Here is a 22,087-nt window from a genome sequence, read left to right as displayed (position 1 = left end):
TATCTTGAACCATCTGTATCTCTAATCAAAGAGGATCCCAAGGCCGCTCTTAACTGTGAGCACGACTGATATATCGGTTTCATTCCTCTTCAGAGGTCGCACACTTTACCCATGAGCCATGATTTCCTTTTTGCCTTGGGTCGATCAAACCCTCAAACACTTCCAAGGTGAGTCGGCAATGTTTCACTATGTAGCCTTTACAAAGATTCTCCTGGTATGTAGCCGTCTATTAGGTTTCGCTAGTCGTACAAACATAGTACTCCTTCCTAAGGTGTGTGACTAACAAAACCGGCACCCACCTGTAGCAGAGCAAGCACTATGCCCCAACCCCCATTAATGGCACAACATCGAAGTAAACTACACCCTCAGGTTTCTCTAATTAATGAGCTAAGGATGTCCTATACCACCCTCATGGTTGCACTATTTTTCCGGGTGGTCTCTCAACAAACAGGTCCTTACGAAGAGATACTCGGGAAACAACCCGAATCCCCTAAAATGCCACAAGTTCAACATCATACCCAGAATAAAATCATAGTGTCATCAATGTATCTCATCATGTTCATTGGTTAAAGTAGAGCACTAGCATAAAGCTAACCATAATAACCCAAAAGGTAATCAAGGACAAGATAAATAGAAGGCTAGTCAATCCTTAAGTTTCAATTATTTAATGCGGGGAAATAAATTATTATGTGAATAGGACATAAATAGGTCAGAGGACACTTGCCTTCATTAAACAGATGCTTAGGATCTTCAACCTTATAGATCTTGAAGAGATTGATCACGTGGTCGTCAACGCTTGATCGTCGGTTCACCGAAGCTCGGAAACGGATCGCGTTCTAATCGCAACGCGAAGCAAAGACGAATAGGTACAAGCAAACAAACATGCATAAGAACATTACACTATACAAAGAAAAACATAATAAAAACAGACAATACGAAATAGAGCTCGCTACTACGGTCACGCGAGGAAAAATAAACGCGATAGTCGGAGCTACGGTCGAGAAGTTATCGCGTTTACACTGAACAAGTATTAATTAGAATATTTAATTCGACATAATTATATTATTTGACCTTTATTAACATAGAACTATCGCCTAGTTTTAATTAATCTACTACGCTAACAGATCTTAGTTAAATAAGTAATTTAAATAACATTAGCTACTCTAAGCGAGACGAACTATCGGCGCGAGACGAAATACGCAACGCGCGAAACAGCACGGCACAACACACGCACAACGTGCGGGCCAACACGACACGAGAGGACTATTAAATAGATAGCATATTTAAACTAAACAATTATTAATAAAGAATATACAGTTAAGGCTACCATGTTGGTGTTTATTTTAAACGCGCAACTCGAAACCCTAAATTAGATTAAATTGAAATGCTACTTTAATAACCGTTGATCAAACAAATATTTAAATAAATTAAATAAAATATGTAACAGCAGAGAACAATACTTCTAACATATATACAATTTTAATACAAATCTAACGCAACTTGAACGGAGTGAATCAGATTTAAAACACAAAAGATATCACGATTTTAAATTGAAATAAATTTATGTGCACTATTTTAAAATTGTCCAGGGCCCTATTCGCAAGACGGTCTCCTTCTTCCTCCTCCATCTCCTTCCTATCAACTATGGAAGATAGGGCGAGGGGGAAGGAAATGGGCCGACGCGTAGCGGGGAGGGGGCCGGGCCGCAGCACGGGGAGGGGGGGTGCGCGCGTGGGGGGAGGAGGGGAAGGAGGGGGCGCCACCACTGGGGGAGAGAGAGAAGGGAGAGAGAGAGGTTGCACGAGGAAGACGAGAACGAAGAACACCATGCAACAATGGTGAGAGATCTCACCGAAGAAGACGACCTCGCCGGAGCCGAGAGGAAAAATGTCGATTGGTGATGAACTATCGGTCGGATTGACGAATCGAAGACACTAGACGAAGCCCTCGATGTTACGAACACAGCGGTACCCTCGAATTACGCCGACGACGCACAGATCGAAGGTAATTGCTCGTCGAAGTTGTCACCGGAGTTGGAATCGTTCCGAACTTCGGCGAGCAATTCCGGGAGTTTTGGATCTAGACTGGGGATAAGGTTTCAAAATTCGGAATGGGCTCGACGAGAGGATTCCAGGCATATATATATTGCTAGGGTTTGAGGATATTTTATTTTTCGTAACTATCCCATTTTTAAAATTAAAAGTAATTTCAGAAAAAGCTGAAATTGTTTTTAATATCCGAAAAATATCTCGAAGGCTCCAAAAATTTTAGGAAATTTCCTAAACACGATTTGGCACGAACTTTTGAAAATGTTTTTAAGTACCTCAAAGGAAAAGATTTTGAATTTTGGAAAATAGAAAAATATTTTAAAAAATATGAAAATTTACGGAAAACTTCTACAAGGCATCATAACATGTTTCAAACACTTCTTGCACTTAGAAACACTATACAACAACATGGATCCAACAACCAAGGCATTTATAGGGCTCACACCAACATATAACAAAATAACTCTCTATTGTTTTAACCAAGGGAAAAGAAAAGCGAAGAAAGGAAACGGTAACACATGAATTTTGAGTATAGAACAAAGAGTTTTTTATACCCCAAAATTTAGGGTGTTACACCAGCGAATTGAATCGGAGGAAACTTGGCTGAAACGGACTTCAGCTTAGCTGCTTGGGGCTCACCGGACCGGTCCGATGGTGCACCGAACCGAGTTCATAGAGAGCCCTGCAGACGACTTTGCGTGGCCTGGCGCCTTGGACTCAAACCCCGGGTTCGATGCACCGGACCTCGTCATACAAGAGGTACTCAACCTCATGTTTTTGCTAAAAATCAACGGAACCTCGGGCTCTAATGGCCACTTGGGGCTTCAACGAGCAAGCAATGACTAGCTCACATGGCGGACGATCTGGTGGTGCGCTAGATCGGTCTAGTGCCACCCCAGTTAGGAAGGCGCCAATCAGAACCCTAGAAGACCAGCTGCAGGACCTGGTCTGGTGGTGCACTAGACCGATCTGTTGCGCCACTGAGCAGAGCAGTTTTTCTAGCAATCAAGCAATGACTACTTGGGGATTTTGGCCTATAAATATCCCCCCTAATCACCCTCCTCTATCCACCAAGTCACTCAAGAGCTAGTACATCATTCCTACGCAATGGAGAAACATTCCGAAGCGATCCAGGCGCCCATTCTTATGAGATAGAGTTATGCTACTGTCGTGCGCTTGCGTTCTTGTTCTTTAGTGTTGTTCTTGTGCTCTTGCGTGCATTCTCTCCTGTCCCTCTTGCATTCTATTGGAGTTGTTTCTCCCCCTCTATTGTATAAATGTGTATACTAGCCTCCTAGTACTAGTATTTGTATCATATTTGAGTCTCAAAGGATGGAGACACTTCACTTGGCTCCACCACTGCCTATCACGAATTCACGACTATGCCTGGAGCTCGACTGGCGGTCACGTGCGACAACCAAGAAGGTAGTAGTGCAAGTAGTAGCATACTGAGATCACTGCTTAGTTCCTGTTTGACAACCACCCACCCATAAATCCCTTCTCGACCGACTACCTTGGTCGCCTTCTACTGCTGATAGATAATGTGAATTCCGACTTTGACCCCTTCTCTTGGTTTGTGATGTGAGCCAATGTAGAAGAAGGCACAGGCGAGGTGACACCCTATGTTTGGGGAGTGGATCTTAGGAATGGCAGTGGGGCGGGTTTGGATCAGGGACCCACATGTTTTGGACCCATCGAGTCTAGGGACGAGTTCTATTCTTCCCCAACGGGGCTATGGGTTTAGGGACCTGAATTCTTACATGTTCAAGGTGGGTTTCAACCCCAACCCATGGATTTCTCATGGGGGCGGCGATCTACACAACAACCCTATATCGCAATATCACAACATGGCCCATTGGCTGACCCGAAGTCGTAAATCATAGGCTCACGCTCACAAGCCACACCCACCCAAGATCATGTAGTCCTACACTCGATCGCTTGGACGTCGCGCCCCAATCCACATTCTCCAAGCCCATCGCTAGTGCCGCTCGCTACATCCAGCAACAGACCACTACATTCTGGATCCTTGGTCCTACCTCCACCAGTGGAGCACGAGAAGTCTCCCACTAAGGCCTTATTCGGTTGCGTCTAGATCAAAGGGGATTGAGAGAGATTAAATCCCTTTCTATTTAATTTTGACAAGGGAGATATTTAATCACCTCGAACCTCCACAACCAAAGATGCCCTAAATACTTTAGCACTATCAGGATAACCTCCACCTCCATCTCTGTAAGGTTGGCATTACAATAACATCGACTACTGTGGGTTGATGACAATGTGTCGTAGTGGGTTGGTCACCTTGGCGTCGCCCGCGTGCTCCACAAACTTGCCCGCATGTGAGGAATTTGCCTGCTAGCCAGCGACCGACCACCGCACACAGGACAGGATGCACTGAGGCGCCCACGAGTCCGTGGCGCGCTGAGGTGCCCACGGTGTCGTGACGCCACCAGTGGCTTGCCCGTTTCTAATGTCACCTCGCCCCTAGCGACGCTTGACCCTAGATAGGCATATGGTCGAACCTGACTCGGGAGCTTTGATGACCAGGAGTCTAGGATGGGGTTCTAGTTTCAAGTAACCCGACGGAGTTCGGGTCACTGATGGTTTCGGATTCAGAAATGACATCGGAGTTATTAAAACTCCACCCCTTTTGGGCGCATTCAGCGGCCTCGGCGCCATCAGTCACGTGACGCATGTGCCGGCGGTTAGGCTCGCGTCCTCTGTGGGGCTGCCGTGGAGCGACCATGGCGGCTTTTTGCGGTTCTCAGTTACATCACGCCGTCATGACACCATCATCGTCCGTTACTCACTCCTGGCTGCTGGGGTGGGACTGGGAGCGGGCAGACTAGCGAAGCAGATCCGCCGTCTCATAGCCTCGCTCGTGCTCTTCGATGAAGGTGGCCGCCTCCGTGCGCTGAGTGGGCCCCGCACCGGCCACATCCGGGGTCTGTGCCGATGACTGCTTTCGTCGATTGACGCTGTCGGCCCAACGTCTCCCCCGTGCGCCGTCGACGTTGCGTAAGGGGCCTGATGCTCCGTACCTTCCACTTCTTTTTTCTGTCGATTGACGCTGGCGTCGGCCCAGCATCGCCCCCGTACACCATCGTCGTTGTGTCAGGGCCCAGATGACGTTGCCCGGGTGGTCCCTGCCTCCGCGCGGTCCACGTGCAACCGCTGCAGGGAGACGAGCGGGTCGAGTGGTCGACGCCTAGCCATCGTTGACACGTCCGCAATCTCCGTCACTCCCATGCCTCAGCAGTGACGGGCATGGCCAAAACAGCGCCGCGCAGTGTGTAGCATGACGATGAGTACTTTTCTTCCCTTTAATATTTCCTTCCCCCTCTACCCGCCTTCTGTTCGCCTTAGCCTCCGAACTGAATACTCGAATCCATCTTCGTCGCTACTCCTCACTTTCGTTTTGCCACCCACCATCATCATGGGAGCGTTTGGTGTGGTCTTGGTGCCCGCCATGCCCTAGCCTTTGTCGGATGCTCCGTAAGCCCAGGTTTGCTTGGCTACATCCCTTCAGTTCGTGTGCAGCTGCATTTGTCAGCTCTATAGGTCTTTGCTTCGTTAGGATGGTACTGGCATGGTTAATTTCTCACTCCATTGATTATTTGTGTTAGCATTTATGCTGGCATGGTTGTCAGAGCTCAGGTAGCACTCATAGGTCCCAAGTTTGACTCTAGTATTCTATTGCCTGCACCCATAGAAAATCGATTCTAGTTGAGTGGTTGCTACCCGAGCTTGGGATGCTTGAAGGACTGCCTAAAAACATTCAGTAAAGCATGGGTGCTACTGGTACCCGAGCTGTATGGGTGCTACCTCTTTTATCTACCTGAGCTCAGGTAGCATCCATATGTTGAAGCGCCCCAATCCTCTGGGACTCAAATGTGATACAATTACTAGTCCCAGGAGGCTAGTAAACACATTTATACATCAGATGATTCCAGATCTGCTTAAATGAGACAAACCTATAAAGGTGGCGATCAACTTTAAGAGTTGGTCCACAACTCGGGACATATCATCGGAGTGGGGCTGAAGCAGCCCGATATACGCAGCGAAGCAATTCAGCGGTCCAACAGCCACATGCAAGGTTGGGAACAGGCTTAACTCTTACCCAATCAACGTTCTCCTTCTCTAAAAAACAACAAATAAGCAAGGGTGAGTACTTACGTACTCAGCAGCCCACCTTCACTCGCGGAATGGGGAAATCAGATATAATGCATGGAATATGTGGAGCTCAGAATATTTTGCAGAAATAGCAATATTTGATGCAGGGTTATTTTGTAAAACATTTTATATTTTTCAAAGCGCATCCTCTCCCAAAGGAGCAGGAAGTTTTTCAATATAGAACAAAATCCCCTGGACTAAACCATCCAGGTATCTCAATAGTTTCCCACTGGTTTTCATTTTCAAAAACAGCTACTGGACTTCCTATCCACCATAGCTCATGACTCAACCACCGGACCTTTTAAAACCACTTTTCAAAAACATTTTTGGAAAACAAAACACTAATTGTCAAATCCATGCCATGACTCATCCATATCCGTGGACGCGGACTATTTGAATAGGTTTTTCAAACTCTGCGCAGAGGTGTACACTTTACCCACTAGTCTGATTTCTGCAATCTCACTGTCGTGAGATCCGAATGCCGAATCTCTCTCTTTACTTGCACGTCCTTACCTTAACGATTATACCGGAAGGAGTCAGGTCACCACCATGCCCAAACCAGACAAAACATTCCCCCTCCTTATCCTCTCGGTGCTCCCCAGCCATCATAACCCTGGGGTTCGGACCGTACAAGTTTAGATTGAGCGACCGCCCATACAATCTCGAGTGGTTGTACTTGGTAAGAGTATAGGTAAGGAGTGATGACAAACCGGTCCTTATGCGAGAGGGACAATCCTTCATGCTCACACCTAAACTAGCTGAGCCATCACCTTAGGCCCTCCCCTAAACCAGGGAGTCCTTGATCATCCTGCTCAAAAGGTGATAAGGGTGACAACCCTTCACCATACCCATTTTGAAAAACATTTTATTTTGAAAACTCACACCTTTTCTCAAATCATTTATAACAAATATGTCAAGGAGTATAAAGATTAATTGCAGCAAGCGGCTGGGTGGCCATAATAACTTGTCTCAAAATCATATCATGCATAAAATAACAGGCTGAGGGTTGTGGTTGAAAAAGCATAGGTAATTTATGCATCAAAGGGATCCAGTGAGCTTGTCGTGCTTATCCGGCGAAGGGGTGAGAGCTCGCAGAACTGGCTTCTGGCTCCACCGCCTGGCGTAGACTTGCAGACCCGACCTTCACGAGATGGCACGAACGCTCCGATAACTATGCAATATGAACAAGCAAACATACAAACTAGCAAGTATATCAACAAATATTTAGTATAGTGGTCAGAATGGCGATATATGGACGGGTAGAGTCTTGAGCAGAATCTGTGTCATGTGGTGTTGTGATATTACTGGTGGTGGAGCGGATGTTCTTACCAGGAGGGTGGATTGGAGGCGAAGCGACACTATGCGCGTAGCCAGCAGAGCGGAGTAACTGAGTGGGTGGGGGGTTTGCGTTGGCTGAGGGTGTTGAGTGTGTGTGGAGAGGGAGAGGGTAGCTGGGTGTATTTATAGCTAGGCGTATGTGGTGTAGTACAATAGAGTTCACTGTTGGTGAGAATAGTGCTGGATGAATCGTCTGACTTAGTCTGAACAGGGAAATTATAAGTAGAATATGGGACAAGAGTATTTTTGGAGTTTTCTAGAATATGAACCATGCTTAAGGGACGACATGGCTTGATAGGGAATAATTTGATAAGAATTTAGAAACAAGAATCATTGGAATCTGAGTTTGGAAGTCTGGCTCGAAAGAATCCCAAGGTTAAGCGTGCTCAACTTGGAGAAATCTGTGATGGGTGACCATATGGGAAGTTCTTACTGGAAGGAAAATCACAGTCACCAGGGTTTGTATGACTAGAATATTGGTCTGGCAGGTCTTAGGTGAACTGGACAGCATGATGGATGAACAGTTGAAATTTGGGGTGATCGGATGATCGATGAATAACAACGATGAATAGTGACGACGAAAAAGTAACGATAGATATCATTGATCAATAGTAACGATGACGAAAAGTGTCGGTAAATAGTAGCGATGAATAATAACGATAATGAATAGTAACGGTGAACAGTAACGATGATGAATAGTAACGGTGAATAGTGCTGGTGAATAGTCGTATGGCCGAACGATGAACGATGAATAGTGACTACGAACGAACGATGAATAGGAACAATGAACGAACGAACGAACGATTAGAATTTCAGCAGCATAACGACTGAACAAAGATTATTTGGGCAAATGAACGGACGAACAATGAATAGGGAGTATGAACGAGCGATGAACGACGAATAGGAACTATGAACGAACGGACGAATGATTGAACGAAGGAACAATCGGAATTTCGGCAGTATAACGGCTGAACAAAGATTATTTGGACGAACGATCGAACGATCGGACGAACGAACCATGAACGATCGGACGAACGATCGAACGATCGGACGAACGAACAAACAAACTAAGAACAGGTGGACGAACGATCAAAGAACGATCGAATGATCCTTGTGCTAGTGTGTGCTTGTGTGGGAGGTGGAGTGGACTTGTGGGGGGGGAGGGAGAGAGTTGCCATGAAATGGCTTGGGATGGCTTGAGAGGAGGCCCTTGCCCTCTATTTGTAGGCTAGGTGGGGGGATTAGGAGGGAGGAGGCGAGGATTAGTGGGAGGATGAGAGGATTAGTGAGAGATAAGCATGTATTTGTCTTGTATAAGTGTAATTAGCTTGTAGAGCTCACTGTATGACATCGGAGGCGTACAAATACGTATGAGCATGAGGAAAATTATGGAGAAAATATTTGTAGGAACTTTAAAAATGATTCTGAAGGTATTTCTCAGGAGGAAAATATTTGGAGAAATATCGGGGGAATATTTGAGCAGTATTTCTGGAAAGAATTTGAGGGGATCACCAGGGAAATATTTGTAGGATATTTTAAGGAGGATTTTGGAGATAATATAGACCACTATATTTTATTTGTTGATATCAACTCGCAAACAAACATTTTTGAAACGAAATTTAAAATTCATTTTGAATTTAGAGCGAGTTTGAGAAAAGTTCAAGATTTGAATTTTTGGGATGCTACATAGGTCCTGAGGCCTATGTATTGTCCCATAAATCAAACCCAAATCTAATTAGGTACCATTAGGTACAGATTCCAGATCAAACCCGATCCAGTCTGGATGCAACCATTCTTTAGATTATGCACAAACTAACTGTTTTTGTCATCTACGAGATGCAAAAATGTTTTTCTCTGCTTCATTGAATGCATATCATCCTCTAAAAGGGTACTAGCCTCTACTTATCTATGTAGATATGTCCTTGTTGTTTTATTAATTCTTATGGGCTATTTTTTTCAGTTGTCTGGGTGCTTCCTGTCTGGGTGACTTTTGTCGCAACTTGGAGGAGACCACTCACCAGTTTGCCTTTCCGATCGGTGAGTCTATATGCCTATGCACCTGACCCAAGTCATATTTAGATAATCATATTGCTAATAGAGAGCCTTGCTTTGGAAAGCTTTCTGAAAGCAAATTTATACAAACAGTCAAACATATATTCAGATAGTCAGATTATTGATGGAAGCGTTTTGTTCAATGTTTTTGAAAGCAATTGCTATCTAGCTTCCAAGCAAATGGTAAGATTTTGTGCTCACTTTGGTTTCAGGAATTTCCTATCCTTGTCCTTGTTCTCGCAGAGGAGATGGGCTGGTTTATGAGAAAATTTTAGGATGGGGACACAACTAGCAGCATAGAATCCATGACACAACAGGTGAGGTTTCCTGAACAACATGGTTTTGTCCATGTAAAAAACTAAATGTCTTCTTTAGTGTATATGCCCTTAGTTTCTAAAGTGTATCTTTAAAATTGTACCATTGTACATGCTATGAATTATCAGCTACCATTAATGTTGTACTAGGTAGATACCCGTGCTTTGCAACGGCATATAAAATATTCGACAAAATATCACTTCAACAACTCAATGACCTTGCATCAAGTAGAACCAGACTAATTGCTCCACAACCAATGCATGCCAATATTCAATGTGCAGCACTCACTCCTGCTTGCACTCAACAGGTCGTTCGCTGCTGCCCTTCCCCCTCCAGCAGCCCCCTTGGTCTTTTGTTCCAAAGAAGAAAGAAAATGTCAAAACATACTTAGAACTTAGAAGCTGGAAAGGGTGAAGTGATATTCCTCATTAGAGAAAAAAATGTTTCCATACCTTGTATCATAATCATCATCATCCGCGTCATCTTTGTCTTCATCATCGTCCTCACCATACATAACTTCAAATTCCTCATCTTGAGTAGCCTCTCTAGTAAACCATGATACAACATGTGGGGTAATCTTGTCACTGATGGTACATATGGCAGATATAGAAAGGATAATTTAGAAGTAATAAACAAATTCTTAATCTTCCATTTTGGACAATAATTTATGGGCTTTTAGATAAAAGAGTGGGGCTTATGTAAAACAAAAAAACTATTATTTCACTATTGTAGTGTAGCAATATCTGGCAATAATATTCGAGTACACCTAATTTCGAAAGATTAGAGCAGATGATGAGCGATATTTTCCCAAACCATTATAATAAAAATAGAGACATGAGAAACGTAATAGATATAGATATAGATATATAGAGAAACGAGATTTGTATCACGTAAATATTCTACTGCAGCTAATTTCCAAAGAAACAGATCGATTTATATCCTTGCTCGCTTCTCGTCGTCGCCACAATGTCGCCAGAGCCTCCCCCGTCTTCTCTGTCGCCACCATAGAGGAACTTGTTGCTGACCTTTTCACGCCACCCTCAGCAAGAAGCAGCATGATGAAAGGAAGGTGGAGAAACTCCTACTTTATATTAGTATAATACAATGCACGTACATTGCGAGAACACAAAAATTATTCGATAAAATTTTTGCGCATATGTTATCATCGACTATAGTATATATTTTCTAATGGCCAACAATTGACAACAGTTCAAAGGAAAAGTCATGTACAATGGATAATAAATGAATTATTCAACACTACAGTATCTGCGTGCTTCTGTTAGCCATGCTGAGATGACAGTAAGAGAGACGATGGACTTCTCTTTCAAGATGCTTGGAACCAATAATGAATTTGGTAAGTCATACTCTTGACTATAGTGTGCTATTCATTTTGAAGACCATTCGAGTGTGCTGTAATTTAAATATGTATAGTATTAATAAAGGGAGCTCATCCCCAAAGCACGATGCTCAATTCACTCAAAGGAACGAAAAATAGGACCACAATAAACATGCACACTTTCTATGGATTTACATGTTTATTATAACATCGCCCAAAAAATGTTATAGTTTCACTACACCAGAGGAAGTAAAACAGAAAGAGTTTTGGTTCCTTTTGAAACAGTAGTTTGTTTTATTAGATGCAAACTGATATGCTCACAGATCTGAGGCTTGTTTATATGTAGAAATCAATAGCAGTACGTTCTTTTTCTTTGATAACCTATAATAATTTTTTATAGAAAGTAGGAAAATATTTATGTATAAAAGTTACCTTATCTGCTAAAAATGATACGATTTCACTACACCTGAGAAAGTAAAATAGAAATGGTTTTGCTTCCTTTTGAAACAGTATTTTGCTTGGATGGAAACTGATACGCTCATAGATCCGATGCTTGTTAATGTAGAAATCAATAGCAGTCTGTTCTTCTTTGCTAACCTAAAATAATTTTTTTGTGGGAGAATAGTAGGGAAATATTTATGTACAAAAGTTACTGTGTCTGCTACAATTGCTGATGGTGCAACCAGGACTTTAGACCTGTTGATGAAAATCAATAAATTTTTTGGTGCATAAACTAAGAAGAGCACGCAGTAAAAAAAATTATGTAATAGCAGTGGACTTCTGAAAAGAGGGGGGAGAACAGCATGAGAGTTCATGTACATACAAAATATCAGATTTTTATAAATGCATGCATTATGGAGCTTGACAACTTGGGATGCAGCAATATGGAGCAAAACAACATTTTTGTTGTTTGATGCAGAGCAGATCTGCAATCTGCTTGCAAAGGTCAACACTGTAGGTTGGGATATCATAGTTGAGATCCCCTAATTGCAAAGGTCAACACTGTAACTCGCATCCCCTAATTGCAGACTTGCATCGACAAAAGAGCATATGCTTAACACAAAATAACACATGGCTAAACAAATATCATTTTGCTTATACCAAGGTTATGCACTTGTGCTCCTGTTTTTATGCACAAACTTACATTGCACATTAGCAGACCTTATCATGCCTCCGAAATGCAGCCTGTAACACATAGATCATGTAGGGGTCATTATTTCTCGATTTACTGTAACATGTACAATTAACATATACTTACATTACACCTATTTGAAAAAACGAAGGAATATTTTGCATATATTTTTATACCAAGTGCAGCGTCTAACTTAGGCATTTTCCACTATAGGTGCTGGATGAGCCCAAAGTTTGCAGGGTTTCGTAGGCCTCGATTTCCATCATCCTGATTGTGGCATCCTTGAGACGGTTCGTCATGTCGTCGATAGCTCTTTAGTATGTAGTCTAGTGGCAGGTTGAGATGAGCGAAGGTCAACACGGGGCCTGGGAATTGAATATGTAGATGCAGAGGGCTTACATGGAGGTCGAACTCACGATGACTTGTGTGCTCTCCGCCAGCAACGATGTGGGCATGGGTGACAAATGACAGGTTTGGAAGCACATATGGAACTGCATATACATATGTCAGTACGTCACTCTGTAAAATTACATGGTTCATTGTTGACGCGTCGTGAATAGCTCCGTGCAAAACATCAACAGGATTGGCAATGGTGCACATCAATTCTGGCTGCATGATTCCTTGGTTAAATGGGCCAGTAAGGCCGCTTGATCCTGGTTCAACTCCATAGAAAGCAAGATGTCTGTCTTGTGAAAGCAGCATCTGCAAGCAACGATTTACACTGAACAAAGCATATTTAAAAATAACACCTAGAGGGAGATATGGTGATCGAGTGGGTGGCTTTACACCTAGAGGAAAAGCATGCTGAAATTCGCCCCGGGATTTTTTTGGGCAAAGAAGTAGACAAAAAGCACCATGAACTAACCAGTGAGGTAGTGACCATATATAAAAGGAAAAGCATGAAGCAGATCATGAACTCACCAGTCCATCAGTCATCAGATATTAAAGGAAGACCAGGAAAAAACAAACCTCAAGGAGCATAAGTTTGATATTTTAGCCATAGTGAATTGGGTTGTGAACAGGACTGGTGATTTGCTCCTGAATTGAGTCTCATCTATTTTGTCGATTGGGGTACAAATAGCATGCAATAGATCAAAGGAATGAAAAAATATCACACAACACTAATCTTCTTTTGTCCATTGTGGCAACAGGAATGTGCCAAGGTAGTGTCTTCTTTTATCCTCCTAAGTAAAATGGCAAAGGAACCAATTCAATCGAGGGCAATTAATTAAATTGGATGGCAATGAATAAGAAGTATCATGTGAGCAGATTAAAAAGAACCACATAAGACCAAAAAAATCTCATCTGATCTGCTTTGGCCGTGAGGCATGGGCCGCCTCTAGATGTCCACGGATAACAGCTTGCAGTTTCTATATATCACTAAAAGATCAATCAGACCAATATGGCAGGTTTAGACATCCCAGGCATGTAACATGATGAAAAAGATACAAGAACATAACTAATGAAAGTACTATCCACCATAATCAATGACTGTCATAAGAATAATATATACCAAATATAAAGATCTGGAAATATAATTGTGGACGCAAAGAGCAAGACTGATATTGTTGTCTGTCCTGAATTCGTCAGTATTAGGCTAAACAGAGCCGAAAACACGGAAAAGTGGATCTCATCTAAAACTGAGCATGGCGTTGCATAGAAATGCAGGATTTAGTCATTCAAAGCATGAAGAACATTTTTGCATATATAGTTAAAATGCGACATTGGACTGGAGCATATGTTGACGGTATAGAATGGATAGGTCATAGACATTCTTGCTGATTTAGCCTGTCAAAATAATATATTTTCTTTTGTAGTTCATAGGAGCAAAGAGATCCAAGAAAATCATTGAAAATTACATACCAAGTGCATTTCCCAATACATGATCTGCATAAACCACGGGTAACCGGGTTTGGGGATTTTGCTGTTGCTGTTGCGGTGTAGGCAAGGCGAGCTGTTGCTGTGCAGGATTTTCTCGGTATGGCGGGGGCATGGACGTGTGGGCGCCCACGTTAGGTGCTTAATTAGTAGTAGGGATATCATTTGTAGCAGTTACTTGAAGTGGGTTCTAACATGTACACAGGTTTAAAAATGGTACCTGATCTAGTCAGTCACTGTTGACACAAGGCACCGATGGGTCCCCAGAATCTTGGTAATGTTATGTCATTAGCTGCATATGACCAAACGATAATTTGTTAATGTTAATAGCAAAATCATTTGATAAATGATAAAAGATTGGTTTACACAACGGACAAAAGTAGGCAATGCAATAAGGTAATCTACATGTGAACACATTGCGAGGGAAGCGTAAGGCCTAAATTTTTTATTTAAAAAAACTGAATAGCAAAAGTTTACTGATTGATTTCCAGGTGATTGTATCCGAAGCCTGTCTTGTTTGGAACAAAAAGAGGCTTAAACTACAAGCATTAGGTTTCTCGTTTGATAAAGTATACAACTATGATACAATTTGCTACTTTGAGTAAACTGATCTCTTGAGCATCAGAGAAGTACTGATTGTTAAATAAGATACTAAGATATACTGAACAAATGCACACCAGGACGGGTTACCAAACAATACTGCTTTGACAATCCTCCCAACATTATTCACTTTAATGGATCCAAACCGACTTGCATCTGCTCAGCAAACGCCAAACGTCGTAAAAGGGAACAACGTGAATCAAACTTTCTGGCGAGCTGAATCCTGGATCCTCTATTCCGAATTGCACACACAGAATCACAGGAGAAAGAAATTAACAGACGCAAAGAGCAAGTTGCAAACAAAGCAGATCACGGCACCTTGAGGAAGGCCCACGGATCCAGGCGGAAGAGCTCCTTGATCTGCGGGTACTTGGCTAGGATCTCCCGGCGGCACGACGCGTGCAGCTCGTCCGTGTACGACCAGAAGAAGTCCGTTTCATGCCACCCTCAACAAGAAGCGGCCAGACGGGAAGGCGTACTTGGCGGCCTCATCGGCGAGCTCGGCGTAGCGGCGCTGCGAGGCGGAGAGCACATGCGAGGCCAAGGCCAGCACCAGCGACGCGCGGGCCTCCGCTCCGCTCACACGGGTGCCCGCGGCCACGACGACAGTCCGTGGCGAGCGGACGTCTCGGGGAGGCTGGCCTGGGGCTCAAAGCGGCCGTGGGGAAGCGGAGCACAGCGGCGACGACACCATTTGATTTCCCCGCAGCTGGATCACAGACTGGGAGCTTGAGGCCTCCTGCACGAGCAGCGACGGCGGGATTCAAAGTCAACCGCAAAAACCCCAAACCCTAATAAATCTTCGCCGGTGCCTTTCACCGCCGCCATGGGTGGGGGAGGGGGTGAGTCGCAGGGGCAGGGGCGTGCTCTTGCAGCTGAACTCTACCTCGCGGGGATGGTACTGGTACTTACTATGCATGGTGGCGACGGGGTCCATGGATCGACACGTTAGCGATGGTAGATACATCGTTAGCGTCGGGTTCTGCTCCCACTCTCGCGCAGCGAGGCGGCGGCGACGCTTGCTGTTGGAGAGGAGGCGGTGGATGGGTTGAGATAATGGCGACGACGAGATTTGCAGGGGCGGGGGAGGCGAGATTCACAGAGACAGGGGCAGACGAGATTCATGGGGCAGGAGGAGCCATCGCGGCTGATGAGGAGGTGGCGCAACGCACGGGCACGACCTTCCATTGATGCGATGCGAGATTTCAGGGTGGGGAGGGGCGCGGACGCGTGCGGCAGAACCGTGCACCACCCACCACTGTGGACGCCTACGATAGTCTCTTAATAGTAGTAGATATGGGTTTAGTTTTTTAATTTATGCTCAAACTATGTTGCTATATTTTTTAACCCTAAACTAAACACATATTTTTACTGGAACAATGATGTCTTAGCCAAAGTGTTGGTCTACCATCACAAAGAAACAGATTGTACTTGCAGCATTTCATGAAAATAGAATTTTAACGCACCATAATCCTCTTTGTTGATGATTTGGTAATTCCAGTTGGAACCTCAATTTTTCTGTGGGTTATGGTCGTTTAATGTTACTTATACCAACCGTGTGCTTTTGTAAGCCTTCTAGACTCTCGCCTTATTTCAGTCTTTGACTATTTCAGATAGAGCTTCAGTTATTGGTTGATGTTATTTTCTCATCTCTCAATTTATACCTGCTAGCATGTCTAGAGTTAACTATATATCTACTCTATTGTGGTATTTTGTGTAGCCCTGTTAATTATTGTGCAGCAGCGGAGAAGATCGAGAAGACTGTCGCTCGTGTTTGCTATAGGGAGTAGACCGTCGGCACATGGAATTGGTTGCCTTTGACATCCACATAAACTAGATGAGGTTGAAAACTTGAAATAGTGCACAGAGGCATGCTTTCTTTTGTTTCCGAATAAGTGAGTACCAATTTCCATCATAACTAAAACATTGAATTGTGACAGTTTGCTTTCTTCTAGCAGTGCCTTGGCATTAGTAGATCCCTTAGCTCAAGGCCAAATCAGAAACTGACGTTTTCCCACAAATAATTGTTTCTCACAAATGCAAGCATCTCAGTCGTTACAATAAAGAGAATCACAATTTGCATTTATGTAAATCTTGTGTGCTTTATAACAAGAGATCCATTTAATATACTCCTAGCTTCATTTTTACATGCTAGCTTCATTTTTCCAACCCCCTCCATTCTTGTTGCTGCCATAATCCATACTAGCCCTTAGTGTGTTGATCAAGCCGATGGTTTTCATAGAAGCAACATGCAAGGTTAGTCCAGCAAGTAGCACCAACCAACTACAATCTGTTAGAATAGCAATACTAAATCTTCTCTGTGAAATTTATGCATTGGCAGCGTACATGTATTAGTAGTTTTGTGAGACAAAGGTAAATAGAGGCAACACAAGAGAATTGAGATAGGGTGCACGGTTCCACACATTGTTATGCTTGTCTGATGGCTTGATTCTTTCCTCTGAAAGTAATCCTTAAGCTATGATTTATTTTCTGCAGGTTCAGTCTTTCGCCTATGTTTTATGCACTTAATGAATAAACTAGCCTTTCCTGTTTTGTCCTTCAGTGTAACTTGTTTTTGTTACCTGTTGCTTTCACTTTCAATGATTTTGGAATATTCTGTTATGCTGTTATCATGTGGCATTTTTTTCATCTCATCAATATCACAAATTCTATCATCTTCATAATGTTGCTAGCTCTTAGGAGATCCTAAATGAATGTATGGTCATGCAGATACATCATTTTAGTAGTTGTTGTTAATATGACCTGTGATGCTATCGAACACATTGATTTCAAAACTCTTGGCCGGGGAGGAAAAGACCGCCCTCCCGATATTATATTAAGAAGAGACCAAAACATGGTCCTAGCCGAGAAAATCCCCGAACCTTAGCTCTCCATCACTAGCGGGTCATCACCGTCCACTTGCAACGAACCAGTGGAGGTGACGCGCAGGACGTAACCCGAGAGCGGGCGGAACACAACGAGGGGATTTTTAACCAAGCCAGAAATTCGCCCCCAAGAGGGATCGAACACAGGACCTAGAGGTGTTACTCAGAAGGCTTAATCATTACGCTAGATGCCCTTTCACCGAACACATTGATTTAAATGCTCAAGTGTTCCTTGACTTGTGAATTTGGATCTTCGTGTGATTCAAGTAATTGAAATTACCTCTTTTTTACTATTTTATATTACTTTTACTTGTACAACCGAAACTTTTTCGCTACCAAAACTGCATTGTTGATTAGGTGGCTGCTACAGCACTCATTAACCTTTGTCAACCAATTGGACCAGAAAATACTTCTATATATGTTTTGCCACAACTAAAGGAGCTTTTTGCTGAACTAGCATTTTCTCTAGATTCATCTGGTCTTAACCATTCTACAAAAAGATTTAAAAGTTCCGATGAAAATAAAACAAGCCAATTAAAGTGGAATCCAGATTCAAGTTCTGAATTTATGGAGAGCAATGTAAATTTTATGGACACGTTCTTTATTTGGACAATATTGAAACCGTAAAAGATTAACATCATTCCATTTTTTGCTGTTATTGATTTCATTATTGAAATAAAAATCGTGTCAGTATTGCAGTCATGACATAAGAAGCGACGATGAAACTTTTAACAGGCAAAAAAACATTTTACGGTTACATGTGGCTATCAAAAAATAGATTTTGAACAAAATTATTTTAGATTATTTTAAAAGTATCCGCCCTTAGGGCATGTACAGTGGAGAGACACCAAAACGGTTCTCCAAGCACAGAAGACAACTAAGAGACTATATTGTACAATGGAGTGTCTATAAACATAGTCTATTAATAAATACAGAATTAAATGTATTTGTATAGCATCAGATCGATAGAATAGACGACAAATTCGTACAGTGGGAAGTGAGGCGTCTGTTGTTACTTGGTTTACGAGCCAGAGGCGTCTCTTCACGGAGAGACGGCTCTAAGATTATTTTGCAAATAACCCCTAAAACACCTTAAGAGCCCCCACATTAAACATCACTGTACATGCCCTTAGGCTCGGCACGGCGGCGCAAAGCGTGCAACTTTTTCTAGTTTCACTCCATTCTAGGTTCGGCTTCGGGGCAGATTAGAAATTCAGGTGCGGGTGGTTGGATGCTACACCCATCCCGAACCCTGCCATTCCTAGTGGAACCATGCCTACGGCGGCGGCGGCAGTAGCATCACTTGTCGGCGGGGGTTTCCTCCTCCCTGATCAAGTGATCAACAAACAATCGGACCCACCTATCAGTGAAAGGAGGGCGAGCCAAAACCGCAGCTCGGCGGCGGCGGCGGGCAACGGCCTTGTGGCCTTGTGCCACGCAGCTGGACCCAGTCTATCCGGTAACCGATTCCAAGTTCCAACCAATCCCCCCTCTCCATCCAATCCCACCCCAAACCCAACCCAGACATGGCCGACCACGACCCCCGCGCCGCCGCGGCCTCCTCGTCCGCCGGAGGCGACGAAGACGACGAGGGTACCGACACTGATGTCTCCGACTCCAACCTCGGCAATCCCCAGGGCCAGGATCCTCTACCCTTCCCCGACGCAGCTTGGGTCCCACCCCATCCTCTCGCTCCCGCCCACGAGCCCGCCGGCGCACTTCCGCCGCCGCTGCCGCAGGGTCCTTCCGCGGGCGCCTCGGCCACGACGGATGACTCGCGTCGGCTGTTCCAGCGGCTGTGGACGGACGAGGAGGAGCTCCTCATCCTGCGCGGCTTCCTCGACTTCACGGCGCGCCGGGGCACCACTTTCGCGTCGCACCAGTACGACACGGGCCCCTTCTACGAGGAGATCCGCCGCCGCCTCTCCTTCGAATTCACCAAGAGTCAGCTCATTGAGAAGCTGCGCCGCCTCAAGAAGAAGTACCGCGTCTGCGCCGCGCGCGTCGCGGCGCAGGGCGACGCGTTCGCGTTCCGGAGCGTGCATGAGGGCGCCATCTACGACGTCGCGCGGCACATCTGGCGCCCCGCGTTCAGGCGCGGCGAAGGCGGCGGCGCGGCCGACGCCTCAGACGAGGACGACATCAACCCCGTGGCCGCCGCTGCGATGGAGGATGGCGGCGGCGGGAGCGCGTCCACGCCCGTGCCCACGGCGAGGGGCAGGGGAGGCCGGTGCGTTCGGAGGAGGACCGCGCAAGAGCTGGAGGCCCCCGCATTGCCAGCCACATCCGCGCTGCTGCTAAGTGATGCAGCTGAGGACCGGCATGTTGTTGCTGTCGAGAATTTAGCACCGCCGCCTCCTTTGCAAGTGCCAACTGTATCACTAACGGGGGCGACCCCTTCACCCATGCCAGTGTGCACTGGTGGCGCCGCCGAGGAGGCTATCAAGAGTATCATGTCACCGTTACTGAAGGAGTTCATCAACTCTGTCGCTGTCGGTGGGCAGAGTGGATTCGGATTGGGGCTTGGCACAGGATTCGGCGGCATTGGCGGCTTCGACATTCTTGGTCTTGGTACAGGGGTTCCTGGCCCAAATCCTGGAATGCCCAGTGATGATAAGTGGAGGCAGCAGCAGATTCTGGAGCTTGAGGTTTATCTAAAGAGGATTGAGCTTGTGCGCGAACAGGTTACTGCTGCTTTAGAAGACCTCAGGTCATCAGAAGGCTGAGGGGCGATCTTCTTCTATAGTCTTTTCGTTAGAGCCTACCTCGTTACAAACATTCTAATTGTATTTAATTTAAAATAGGTGTTTGAACTCGTCATAAGATTAGAGGCTGAAAAGATTGATTTGTAGATGGACTCACGATGAAGGCTGTTATCTACTTGCTACCTGCTTCATTGTCGGACATGTTCAGTCCCTCTTTTGTTAGAATTCAGTGCATAGTTTCCATGCTAACCTCGTATTTTTGAATTGGTAAGTTTGTGGTTCTTTTTACCATTTTGTATTGAGTAATCCTGATAAGGTTGGTAGTCCTACAATTGTAGGTACTAGCTGAGTGAGAAGCATCAAGAGAATGAAGTAACGGATAGTCTTCTATACGTCTGGAAGAAAGTAATTTATGACTATTGAATCAGTACACCCGGTTGTCTAAGTTCACATCATGGATGTTACTACTAATATCTGCTTTGGTGGCTGATGGTTTTATTTTGCTTGAAATACACCTGGAAGGTGACACACTTTGACAGTGAGATGTTTTGGGCTGTTGCAGACTTGCAGTTGGTGTTTGATCACGTTCTTCCTTGGTAACTGGTACATACTGCTTTCATTAATCCGCTCAAAGATATCACTACCTCCGTTCTCGAATATTTATCTCGCCTATTAGTTTATTTTTGAATTAAAATGCGACAAATAAAAAAAACGGAAGGAGTACCTTTTTTTTTCTAGTCCCGTCACATTGGTAAGCCGCATCATGGTTAATTTGACCTAGTTGTTTGTTTCCTTTTCCTCTCTCCCTCTTTTGGTGAACATCCAGCTTAGAGCAAGCTTGGGAACCCCAATTTCTAAAAGGATTTCTATTTTCCCAAAAGAAATTAGTTGATTTTCCCATGGGAAAATATAAATCTATTGAGAAATTGAGGTTCCCAAACTAGCTCTTACAGTTTTTTTCCTCGGACAAGGCAATAAGACACAGTTGGTTTTCTTGTAAAACATTTACGAACTCTTGCATATTTGCATTTGAGTTGTTCTAGTAAGTTGTAACCAATGTGATTCATTCATTAGGCCAGTTGAAGAGCTCACAATTCGATTGTCCATGATTTTTACTACTTTCATTCTCTTTGAAACGGAAGGCGAGTAACACATTTGTTTATGGATACACTCACAACCAAGCCACAACAACAATGACCAATACTGACCTAATTATGCATCCCGGTGTTTTGACGACGAGACATTACAGGATACTGAAAACACACACTGACACACTGATGCCACCTTCTATAGTACAGACGAGGCGGCAGCGACGAACTGTCTTCCTAGCCTCATGGAATTAATGGTTTCTTTAGCCAGCTGTACAAAGTTCTCGTACTCTCGACGATAGGTTTTAAAGAGTCTGGTTTTGACATAATCGTTACCCACATGTAATTTCTCTAAGTTAGTCTAGATCTCATGATTCGTACCAAGGTGTCCAACTCTATCGAATTCATAGAGTGAGAGACATGAGAACAAAACATTCATAGCCTTATTGTCTGCATCATGATTCATGGGTTTCCACTTGAAGGGGAGTAACTCGAACATACCAGACCTCATAGATGTTATGAAGGCAAATTTTCCAGATC

General features: G+C 44.2%; 1 protein-coding gene across 1 annotated transcript; it reads left to right on the top strand.

Annotated features, from left to right (window-relative positions):
* The first annotated feature begins 19,264 nt into the window (after nt 1-19,264).
* Nucleotides 19,265-20,659, top strand: LOC100382800 (uncharacterized). Its single transcript, NM_001175502.1, has one exon. It carries the CDS (start codon nt 19,281-19,283, stop codon nt 20,478-20,480), a length of 1,200 nt encoding a protein of 399 aa, NP_001168973.1. The 5' UTR covers nt 19,265-19,280; the 3' UTR covers nt 20,481-20,659.
* Nucleotides 20,660-22,087: the final 1,428 nt, after the last annotated feature.

The sequence above is a fragment of the Zea mays genome, chromosome 3, assembly GCF_902167145.1.
Source record: "Zea mays cultivar B73 chromosome 3, Zm-B73-REFERENCE-NAM-5.0, whole genome shotgun sequence".
In the NCBI taxonomy this organism is placed as follows: Eukaryota; Viridiplantae; Streptophyta; class Magnoliopsida; order Poales; family Poaceae; genus Zea; species Zea mays.
The sequence above is the reverse complement of the archived record's forward strand: the minus strand, read 5'-3'. Positions and strand labels throughout refer to the sequence as shown.